General features: G+C 37.8%; 1 protein-coding gene across 1 annotated transcript in view; it reads right to left on the reverse strand.

The window, feature by feature from the left end:
* The window catches only part of slc12a2 (solute carrier family 12 member 2), a 70,480-nt gene that overhangs the window by 41,317 nt on the left and 16,661 nt on the right, over nt 1-12,502 (reverse strand). Inside the window, exon 2 of the mRNA XM_052115636.1 lies at nt 406-525. Within this exon, the coding sequence (XP_051971596.1) occupies nt 406-525 (120 nt within the window). The remainder of the gene's footprint in view (nt 1-405; nt 526-12,502) is intronic.

The raw sequence follows: 12,502 nt of genomic DNA on the forward strand, positions 1-12,502 counted from the left end.
ACCAGGAGTTCTGCACTGCGTCTGGACAGGGTGCCTATTTGAAAAGATCTGATTTGCCTGCAGTCTGAACATAGCCCAAATGTCTCCTTTTTTCAGTACGTTATGTTTTAATGTTTGTCAGTAGGATCATCTTTACATCTCAACTCTGTTGCCATGATTGTGTAGTAACCTCTTTATGAAAACTGGATGTTTGTAGAAATCAGCACAAGTTTAATAGATTAATGCATAAGGTCAACTCTGTTCCCTTTCTGAAGACATGGATGAGAAGTTCGGTTATATCAAAATGGAATCAATATCAGTATATGTTGTCCCACATATTCATACATGAAGACCTGGATTATCAAACAGTAGTGAATTTCTACAGTATTGTGCTGCTGCTGGTATTTTCCGTGTTGAATGTCTCACCAGCACGCCTTTAATCCAGCCGAACTTCACGACTCCTTTCGATTCAGACGCCTCTTTGGCAGCGGCCTCCTCAGCAGGTGTCAACTCCTCACCGTTAGCGAAACCATCTTCAAACGGCTCCTACAATCACACATTAATACAGAAAACTAAATTAACTGGAAACAAAAGAGTTGTGGACCAAAATTGGTCATCATCAAATAAGATGTTGCATTGTGATACTGTCATGACAATTAAGCACATTTAATTATTGAAAAGCAAAACAACAATATTTGACCACTAACAATAAAAGTCCACTAACATGTGCAATTGTGATTTTTTGGCCTCAGTGCTGTTGCATAAATAGAAAGCATTCCCTAGACTTTAGAGCAAATTTGTTAAACCACCCCTTCATCTTTACATGGCACAGTTATTTGTCCTTGTATTTGTTAAAAAGGTCAAACACAGGAAGTGTCCCTCCTCTGCAGAAACAATGACATGACGAACACAGACGACCCCACCAAAAAAAAAAACCTATTACAGCTGCGGGGTGCAAATGACCCAGCCTACACACACACACACACACACACACACACACACACGCACACACACGCACACACACGCACACACACGCACACACACGCACACACGTAAATGTGCAGTTGTTGTTTTTGGTGTTTATCAGCTTCAAGGGCTATGTCATAAATACAGCAAAAAGATTAAATGCATTAAACCATTAAAGAAAAAAAATCAAAATCATTCTATAGAAGATTCTTTAACTGTATTTGCGTTCAAAATCCTAAAAGTTTCCAGGTGACCCTGAACTCAACATGTCCATCAAAATATGATCTAAAAAGAAACATTGCCTAATTACATTAAAATCAGAAAAGACTAAAGAATATATGTTTCTCAGTCAAATATAACAATAACAACATTTTGGTGGTTCCTCACCCTCCAATAAAACCCATGTGTCAGTCTAGTATGACCCAAGCGAAACCTTGTGTGCACCACTTGATCATGTCATGTCCATTTCAAAGAATGAACGACTCTTTTGCCAACCACAGGATTCATTTCAAATTATTTGTTATGGTCACGTTCTTCCCATTCCGCTTGCCATTTCTTTAATATGTAAGAGTTCAACAAGACCTTGAGGTCTGAAGGTGGAATCTGGCACATTCTTATTTTTCTTCAGCAGCAATATCTGCTTGTTCATTGTCAAAAAGACCACTATGGCCAGGAATCCAATAAATGTGCAGTTGTTGGTATGGAAAAAGCAAAGAGGCACTCAATAGAAATGTGTAAGTGCCGCGGGCCGATATTGACCGCGGCTCAATGTCAGCATAGACCGCAGAGGACAAACGCACAGAATGAAAATCTCATAATCTCCAGCAATGATGAAATCACATCAGATGATCAGATGAAGCGTTCGGAGGTCTCCTGTCCTCACCTGCTCATTTCTTCAGGAGATTCTCTCCAGCTGAAGTTCAAGTGAAGCTCGCATCCTCTTCCGTGTCCTTCAGCTAATGAGCGAGTGTTGATGGATTCATATAGATCACACGGAGTGGAGTTTATTGATGACCGATGGCTTTAGGACAAACTGTATTACCGCATGACTTCAAACCACTATTATTTTTCCCATCAAATTACAAAATCACCACGACTTTTAATCTGAAATGAATAGCGTTGAAAGATGCAACTTGAACTTGAAATTTAGAGAAAACATAGGATTTATCTTGAAACAGATGTGCATCAAAAGTCATGTGAATGCATAATTCGATCAGAGAACATCATTAGTATCATGGCACAGCATCTGAAATGTTGCCCTTTTATTTGTTTACAATTACCCTATGGAACATAAGATAACTGCCGCTAAACACTAAATTGAACAGCGGTATGTTATTCCCACATAGACCCCGTTCATCTGCGAGATGTCTGTTTAAGAGCGTTTCATCTGGATAGTATCACATTCTAATTAACATCTGCTAAAAATCTTAAAATCAGATTTACATACTTTCTAAATCATAAACGTCTCAAAGATATCTGCTTAATGTCTTACTGACTTTCGAGTAGGGATGCACGAGACTAGTCGACTAAACGGTTCTGATGCTCCTAGTCGACACTGGAATTACTATTCAGTAAATATTTCCCCCATTAAACCGATCATCATTTTTACACATTTATGTTTGGCTTTATAGTTTTACAGAGGCTGCACTTAAATTATAATATTAATGTTACATATTTTAAATATTATTAATAAAACAAAGTTTTTTTTTCCACTAACGAACTTAGCTTTCCTCTCTCTTTGCTTCTTTCCTCTCTCACTTGTGGCGTGCGCAATAAAATTCTCTCTCGCTAGACAAGCAAACTCAGCAAAGTAGCTATGAAAATCACTTCGGTGGTGGTGCGGGAATCTGTTTTCCAAACGTTTGAAAGTCCCTATGGATGTTTTCACATTTGAGTCTTTAAATCTGTGCATGCTTGAAAAAGTCTGCACAGCAGAAAAATAACAAGCGCAGGATAGCCGCCTCAGGTGAGTCAAGTCCCATCTTTCACCAGACCATGTCGACGTGTTCCTTTTGCTCATCAGAAAATGTATTGAGTAAGTAGCCTAGAAAATGACTATTTTCAAAAGAGGTGCTGACTGCTTAACAAGTTAAACTATCAGTTATTCTGTTTGCACGTTTTATTTAGAATACATTCGGTTTATTGTAGGCTACATCACAGGCCTATTTTTCCATTTTTACATCATAATTGATGTTGGTTAATGATCTTAACAGAACAGCTGTCATATTAGATCAATGGCTAATGCATGACCGCATGTCGTGAAATAAGCATCTTCTCGTAGATTTGGCTTAACCAAACTTTTAATTATTTTTATTGGTCCTGCACTATTCATTCAGTTGTTTTCAGTAAACAGTAAAACTTTCTAAAACAGTTTTAACAGACAAAAAGTCCTTCGCTATTTCTCATTAGGGGACACACACCCTTCAGCTCAGAAACAAACTGATGTACATATGAACATTAATCATGTTTTTAATGTATTATGTATATATCTTAATACCATTTTGGAAATATGTAATTAACTTAAAGTCACTGATAATTAAAGTCACTGACCAATTAACATAATACATTTGTAATTCAGTTACACCCAACACTGGAAATGTGATGAGAGAAAAAGACTGGACGCTGTGAAATAACAGAAAGACAAAAACACCAAGAGCTGCTCTACTCTTTAACCCTTTCATCATTCTACAAACAAACTTCTTCCTGTTCTGATTTTCTCTGTTTGGTGTGATAACAGCTGCTTTAATATACACTAAACACATCCCAGTCCACCTGTGTTCAGTCAAACGTTCATTGTAATGAGCCAGGATGACAATATTCACAGTTCAGTTCAATGAATTCATTTTTTTTCTTCAAATGCCGGTGTGTGTTGACAATATAAAAGCAGGTGATAACAGGATCTCAGCACACAGAGGAGATTCATAAATTAGAAACGAGCATGGACCATTGGCATGTGGTAAGGGCAGCGGGTCAAAGTGTCACATGACCCGTCTGTCAGCGTGAGTGTACCTGCACTACAGAAGATCAGCAGCGAGCGCGTGGGGTTCAGATGGCGACGAGCGGCAGATGAACATGCCACTTTGTGTGCAAGAGCTTTTCAACAACTCGCCATTACAGAGACATGTGAAACTACACTGCAGAAAACAATGTTCTCTTCTACAAACCTGCACAATCTCTAACTTCCATTTACTACAAGAGTAACATAACCAGATTGTGACGAGGAGGGGGGCGTGGTCGGCCAGCACAGTCAACTAATCAGCAGGAGAGTGATAAAGGGGAGACGGAGATTCCAGTTTGGGAGAGAGAGAGAGAGAGAGAGAGAGACAGACATATGCGGCCACTGCGTGTGTGTGTGTGTGTGTGTGTGTGTGTGTGTCTATGTTGTTTTAAGTTGAGTTTATGTCATTAAAGTTTACGTTGACTGTTCTGCCGGTTCCCACCTCCTCCTTGCTCATCCCTTATCCGTTACACAAATTCACAAAATCATTTAAAAAGTGTGAAGAATAATGCTGGTCGTCTCACTAACAGCACTGATTTATGAATCACTGGTGCCAGAGTGCAGCAAACTGAAATCACTAGCATCATTATTACCATTCATATTGATGTGAAAAAACCCAAGTATTAAACTTCAAGCTGCATGATTTGAGACGAGTTGCACACTGAGGAGAGGTGTGCCCTTAAGAGATCAGATATAAAATGTTATCTTGCACAAAATTAAATAGCTCAAATAATTCCAAAGCATTTAAGATTCGTTTTTGAGAAACATGAACAGTGTAGAGTTTATCCTCATTTGATGCTCAACATTTTTTATATATATTCTTTGTGATTTCAGATAATGAAATGAACTCGGCACCAGTCACACATCACAAAAGAACTTTTAAATTATCTTCCGTGGGAATGTGGGATGCACTGAACCTCTAGTGAGCTGATAGATCAATATGAAAAGGCGTTCAAACTATTTCCCATATTTCTGTGTAATATTCAATAAGGAAAAAATGTAGGGTGGGACTTTTATCCATGGGGAATTGACTGGATGGGGTTACTTTCACTCAAACACACAAGAACAAATTAACTTTGAGCAATTCTCCCCCGCAGCCTTCGCTTATGTAAACGGAGACGATCTCGTGTGCACGCCAAATTTAAATCCAAATTAAAAATCGGTCAATTAAGACTGACATTTCAGCCTGTTCATCACATAACGCTATTGTATGGCTTCAGAAGGCTTAATGCATGGGTAATGTGGATGACTTCTGCTGCTTTTATGTGCTTTTGGAGCTTGACATCCCAAAAATCCCGATTCTCTCATCCCTCATCCTTGTGAGTTGAGGGCGAGTAATAATGCATTTTGGGTGAACTATATTTTTGTAACACAGATGGTACTAAGAAAATAACAGAACGATGAAGCCCTAGTGACAAAATATTTATTCAGATTATTTTAAACGAAGACAGTCCTTTTGTTATTATTATTTTTAAAGACGTTATTTTTTATTTCATTTTTAAATCAGATTATGGGGTGGGGAGAATTTTTTTTTTTTTTTTCTAGTTTCAAAGGGGGGCTTGACCAAAAAAAAAACCACTTGTGAAGTGTATCTAAATGACAGGGGATTTGAAATAAAATGGATTAATGATGACAGCAGAAAAGAAACATGTTTTTCTTTGAAATAATTAATAATTTACAGTAAGAACAGAAAAGCGTATTGAGAAAATCCACTTTGACTCAATGTTGCGTTTCTTTCACTTCGGGCACTTAGAGTGGAATCTGTTCATTTTAATGAAAATCAACAGCTGCAATATTATTCTTCTTTTTTGATAATAAGTCACATTAAATCTGGCTCAGAAACTTTTACCCAGTCTTCATGTATTTTGGTCTTTTACATCTAGATTTGACTGATTTAGTCTTGTCCCAGACCTTCAATATTAAATTATGAAAATACATAATAAAAATATGATTTATCGCATGTTTAAAAACCATGACAGAGTTTAACATGGACAATATCAATATGTGTGTGAAAATGATGCCTAACAATGCCAAAAATTACGACTGTCGCACAGTTGTGGCGTCATTTCCACAAAACAATTTCACCCGTCATAAAGTGCATGCTTGAGATGAAATATGAGAAAACAAAAATCAAGGCAAATATCACTTGAGCAGATTATTTTTATCAATCAAGCTGTAATTGTCAAATTATGCAATAAAAAAAGTGTGAAAATATGATTCAATTGTATTTAGGATACATCAAATGTTATGAAATTAGCCTGAAATAAGAAAAATTAAAAATTTAATTTCAATCAGCATCATTTTGAAATGACACTGGTGGGAATTTTCATGACTTGAAAATGACAAATCTCCAGTGATGAATGTACAGACACTGCAGACAAATTAAAGAAACTAGTGAGGGTGTGAAACATTTTTAACGATACTTTGGCGTCTAGCAGTCCACAGTGTTGAAAGTGCCTGAAGCTGAAGAAACACAATTCTTTTAAAACATCAATCTTACAATCTCCTCCAAGTGTACTTCAGCAAGGTCATGTGTTTGCACTATTCTGCTGGTTCTTGAAATGGAGAGAGATTATGGTGAGCTTATCCTGAACTTGTACTGATTTCCATCTGTTTGCCAACATCCGATTGGTACAGTCATAATGAACAATGCAAACACTGTGCAGGCACTCACACTTCATACAGCACCACTTAAGAACATTATAATGCCATTTTCCTGGCAGCCAATGTTCACTCCATGATACCATGACTGAGTCATTTAAACTTAACCCAGAGCACAACAGCAGTGCTGCGGGTTCACATACAGCTACTTAATGATGGCCGTGATTGGGAGGATATGGGAAACAGTTTCCTTTAGGATGCCATTGAAATCAGTTTAACCTGGTATCCGATACGCTCCCAAATAGGATGGTGCGTGGCCGTGAAGTCTGGGCCAGCGGCGGGGAACCTGGGCACTTACAGGACTGGTGCCCCGCGATGGATGTGGAGAGACTGGTCTGGATTCCAGATGCGCCACAGGCCTCCTTTGATCGAGCAGGAGCGTATCGGATACCAGGTTAAACTGATTTTAGTGGTCATTACCGAAATACAGGAAATGCATGACCAAGGGCATCCTAAAGGAACACTCCAAAAAATATTTTAGCCTATTTTTAAGATGTATCCATTTCAATTTAATAACAAATGTCCATTAATTTAATTGAATAGTCTTTAATAGTGATTAATAAAACTTGCATTTTTTAAGATTTATACATTTTATTTAGTTAAAGATTAGGCAATTAGGCTATGGTGGTTCTAGAGAGGGAGGAGCTCGGACTGGAGGTGAACTTAAAAACCACCAGGTTGCAAGGAGAATTCTCTTACAAGTTCTCATCTCTTCCTGGACATACAAATGGGAGTATGTGATGATGCGGGCGTGGCGGAGCAAACATCTGAAGAGAGCGAGGCTGGGAGAGAGGGAACTGTAAGGATTGACACCTGTGGGAAATTATCTCTAACAGCTGTTGGTGTTTGCAGTGAGAGCTGAGAGGGATAAAAGTGACAGAGGGGAGAGAGAGCTACGCTTCAAACACTCGAGTGTGTGTGTGCGCTGAAAAGCCACGTTATTTATTACAAATGAATGGCTTCATTGAGAAAAGAATAAGCAGAGTCACGCTTGCTTCCGACAGATACACTGAATTGTTACAATCACTTTTGGTGTGAAAAAGATAAATATTTAATTTATCTTTTTTTAAAATCATAAAATCATACTTCTGGCCAGCAGCGGTAAGTGCATGTAACATAATCTCACTGAAATACGTGAGAGACTGCGTGATCTCCACCCTCTCATGAAGCTTAACGTAGTGTCGAATTATAGTAAAAAAGTACTACTTTTGGGGGCTGCCATATTATGATCACATACCCAGCTGAATCCTACACGCTTAATCTCAGTAACTGTCTTACTATTGGATACTTTCACTCTTGGATTAAATTAATCACGTCTGACTGTGAACAGTGAATTACTACAGTCAGTGACATCTGAAAAAGAAAACTATTGCCGTTGACGACTGTCATTGTGGACCAAGATGAAAACCGAAAAACGACAACTTAAAATTACAGATCCTTCACTCTATGATTAGAATACATTTATACTGCTAATGTATTATAATAAATCCAGCCAAGAGCAGCAAGTGGTTTTCTTATTGTTTGATTAATATTAATGACAGGTCTATTTTCATACTTTGTCCAACTGTATACTTTAACTTTAGACATCATTTACTGTCTATACATTAATACCTCAGTAAGACACACAAGCACACACACATAAGCCGTCTGACAGTCGAACAGTGTAAGGGGGTACAGAAATGAGGAAATACAGGGATCTTTCTCCATATTTGTGCAGTTTCTCTCTCTGTGGTTGTCTTGCGATTGACAGGATGAGAACACCCCTCACATAAAGATATACATCAATCTTGGGATTTTAAGAATTGGTATTGCGATCAATTTAATGCAATCAAAAAAAAAGATTGCAATTAATTGGAATAATTTTTTTTACCCAGCCCTACGTAATAAGCTTCGTAAATTATTTCAGTTTGTTATGGAATGCCACACAGTTGAACGTTGGAGTTCCACCATCAGAACAGGGGATGTACACTAAGGATGGTTATCAAATAATTTTGTACACAGTTTACATAACATGGTTTTTCCTGCAAAGCAAAATTTATGACAGTGCAGAAAGCAAGATAAATAAGCGCTAAATATGCTTCTCATGCGGTAAGCGGATGAGCGCAGGGTGACTGAAGACTGGGCTTCACTTGAGTGACTCAATTACTGCCCTCTGGAGTAAACAGGTGGTACTACAAGCTTTTTCTCAGGAATATTCCTTATTACAATTGCATAGCAATTAATTGCTTTAATTTAACGAGTTTGCTTTCCATAAAATGGGCTCTGCCAGTGTTCAGAGATTTAAGACACATACTGACATATTTGTCTGATCAGCTTCAGAGTTTCTCGTACCGCTTCACATTTTCTTTACAAAATTAAAACAGTTAGCACAACATAAAAACGGTTAGCACAACTAACCCAATAAGTAGAATAAAAATATTGCAATTATTGCCACTTTGCCCAAAGTGCAGATGTCATCATCTCTTATTCAACACCTCGATGACACACAACCACAGGTAACTCCTGGCCTCTTCACACATGCGCTCTTGACGTGCACATCCACTGATGTCATTTACCAGTGATTAAATCTTCTAGCACTTCTTTATGATAGCAAAGGCTTAACTGTGAGTGTTGTCACCTCGTGGACCCACTAATTAGTGCGCATACTGCACATTCAGAGAACACGTGTTTAGACAAAAAAAATGGGTCCATAAGCATTCAGTGCTCTAGCACTTTGCTAATAATGACATTTGTGTTAATCGTCATGTATGCAGACACCTAGCGTTCTTGTCAGACCAAAGTAAACATTGGGCTAAACAACACACCTTCATGCAATATGAAGTGCCAAGACAATTGTTTAAGCGTAAGTGCTTGGCTCAGAACAGAAGGGTTGGTCTGATAGATGCATGTATGTACGTGCATAACCCTGAGCAAAGCTCTAGTCAGACCAGTGTATCGGCACTGAAGAAGTCACATAACAGAACCCTCACGGCTGCTTCAGTCTTCAGCAGACGGTGTAGGCCCTGTGGAACATCAGACAAAAGGTCAGATCATCTTGATGTGTGACGTGAGAGCAACTGGTCTGCAGCTGAACAATGTAAGAAGTCTTCCAGCATTGAGGGATCCCTTAATTAAACTAGTTAATTTGTGGCACGTTGACTGCCAGTTTCTTGTTACTGGAAATACGGTCCGCAGAGATCATTCAACAGACTCATTTTACAAAGTTATGCTGGAGTATGACAACATGAAGTTGAGATTACATGACTGGATTTCAAGTGTACACCCACTGTTGGCAGAAACTACTTCAATGTGGCCTTCATTCAAGAATAAGGATTCTTTGCCAGATTAACCTTTGGTTTTAATGGCCCATTCATGTTTTTTTAAGCAACTTTAATACACCTTTAATAGAAAACAGATGCTTTTTTAAAGTTTTGGCAATTTATACTTTGAGAAATCTTGCCGTGGGTAACTATGAGCTGTTGTATCCAAACAATTTCTATTTACAATACTTCCAATAATGATCCTTTGGAGTTGTATTTACCACAGAGACCATGTAGAGGATATACTGTATTCCCTGTCTCTGTCTGAAACGCATCACAAGGACTTTTTCATACAGATACTGATGTCTTTGTTCACATTTGCAGCTGTAATTCAATGAACCTGGAGTTTTAACATTGAACACACTGGCGCCACACTGCTTTAATATGGTGACAGCACTTGGGTCTGCACTGTAAAAGGACTAATATTAAGGCTGGGTATTGATGTGGATTTCACAAGTTCTCAATTCAATTGTGGGACTCAAATTCGGATCATTTGGGTATTTGGCAGTTGATTGGATTATATTAAATGCATGTGGAAATGTGGGTGGAATGAGCCATGACAGGAGGATAGTTTTCACTTCTTCTGGCACAGATGTAAGACACCGCTCATAGCACACTCGCTAACGGTACATTCAGGAACACACACTTTATATCATACACTCCTCGAAGGGCAGCGTAACTAAACTAAAATTTGGTAAACTAGACAAAATTTACCAAATCTCTTTAATAAAATGTTATTTCAGTTAAAATGTCGAGTTTGATTACATATTATAGAAATTCTCTCTCAGCTAATGGTGTTAATTATACAGAGGGCCTTCTTATTTGCTACATTAAGAAAATATTAATTTTACAACTTGCAACATTAGTTTTACATAATGGCACATCTTCACTTTTAAATTGTTTTACAAATTCTATGTATTCCATCAGTTATATAAGATGGAAATTGCATAAAGTATACTGTATATTTTTTACATGCATACTTTGTACTTTTTACAAGTATTTAAATACATATGCAGAACAAGAGCTAAAAGGGTTCTGTCTCTTTAAGAATAGCATCAGCAAGCAAGTCACAGAAGTGTTTTGGTAGAGCACATATTAACAAAAGTGGAGTCACACAGCATCTTTACTGTATCCTTGTGCATGATGAGATATATATATATATATATATATATACACACACACACACACACACACACACACACGCGTGCACACACTGGATTAATCGCATATGCAAATATTTGCTGAGAAAGCCCCTCATATAACAATAATTCAATATATAATGATGAAATAATTATACATAGTTCTTTAAATATATAAAAAATAAAAATATATTCAGATAAATAAAATGCATTACATTCTTGTAGCAGTAGTGTTAATCATTGATAAGACAATACAAAAGCTGCTTTAGAATACAATGTATTGTTTAATACCATATTATTGATCATAAGTCAATCATTGTCACACAGTTCACAGTAATCCATTTCACAAGTGAATTTGTCAATCAGTTGGAGATTTATTATGAGGGCTTGTTTAAGAGCCTGTCAATCTACACCTGTGTCAGACATGCTTGTGTAGCGTCTCGGGTGTGTTGCGTCATAAACATAACAAGTTAAATATAGTTTAATACTTGGAACACATCTTGAGATCTCTTAGTTCGGATTTGCGTCCATCAAGTGTTTTGAACGCAAGAACGTAACAAATGTTTGTGTTGTGCTTAGGGTTGCAGCGGGCCGAGGACAGCAGGCAATGCCATGGTTCTCCCATTGAAGATATTTCGGCGGCCGCCCCAGTGATCGACTATTTAGGACTGCTGACGTAGAGTTAATGATAATCTCACAAACAGCTAAAGCAGACATGGGCAACATACGGCCCGTGAGCTGGATCAGGCCCTCCACATGGTTTAATGTGGCCCGCGTCTCATTTATAGTAGAAGCGTTTTTTTCATTGGATTATTCAGTTAACTTGCATTGAGACCTAACGCGTCTCCACAAGCATTTAACATGCTCAGGGTTGCCAGATAAGAGACGCAACACCCCCAGTTTGAGATTTATACTTGCGCAAATGTGCAGGATGTTTGGTGCTACTTTGCAGGTAAACCTTCTCAGTGATTAAATGAAATATAAAAGTAGATCTCTGCATCATTGACGTGCGAGCAAAAGCAAGCCAGAGATGAATATTATGTAAATGTATTTTTTATTTGTTCAATTTAGAAAGGTTCAAGTCCCATCACACCTGTATGTTAATCTAACTCTTGCAGTAATCGTGTATCATAGTCATGCAGCCTGTGTTCAGTTGTGTGCTGAAAGTCAAACCATCGAGGAGACCTGAGTCATGACCCTTTTAGCATGTAAACGGTAATGTTTTAGAAAAAGTTTTTTCTTTTTGAGTTTTTTTAATGCCTGATAGAAAAGCATCTATCTTTGTAGAGCAATACAATACTTTAGGCAATTGCAGAATAGTCCCATTAGACACAGATACACTTTAGAAAATTGAGTACACAACTATTTCTGAGCTTAAATGATACAAAAACCAAATCAATGCAGAACATTGTATCTCAAAAGGAATGTACTAGTTAAAGCCCGATTTGGCCCCTTTACCA

The sequence above is a fragment of the Xyrauchen texanus genome, chromosome 43 (genome assembly GCF_025860055.1).
Source record: "Xyrauchen texanus isolate HMW12.3.18 chromosome 43, RBS_HiC_50CHRs, whole genome shotgun sequence".
In the NCBI taxonomy this organism is placed as follows: domain Eukaryota; kingdom Metazoa; phylum Chordata; class Actinopteri; order Cypriniformes; family Catostomidae; genus Xyrauchen; species Xyrauchen texanus.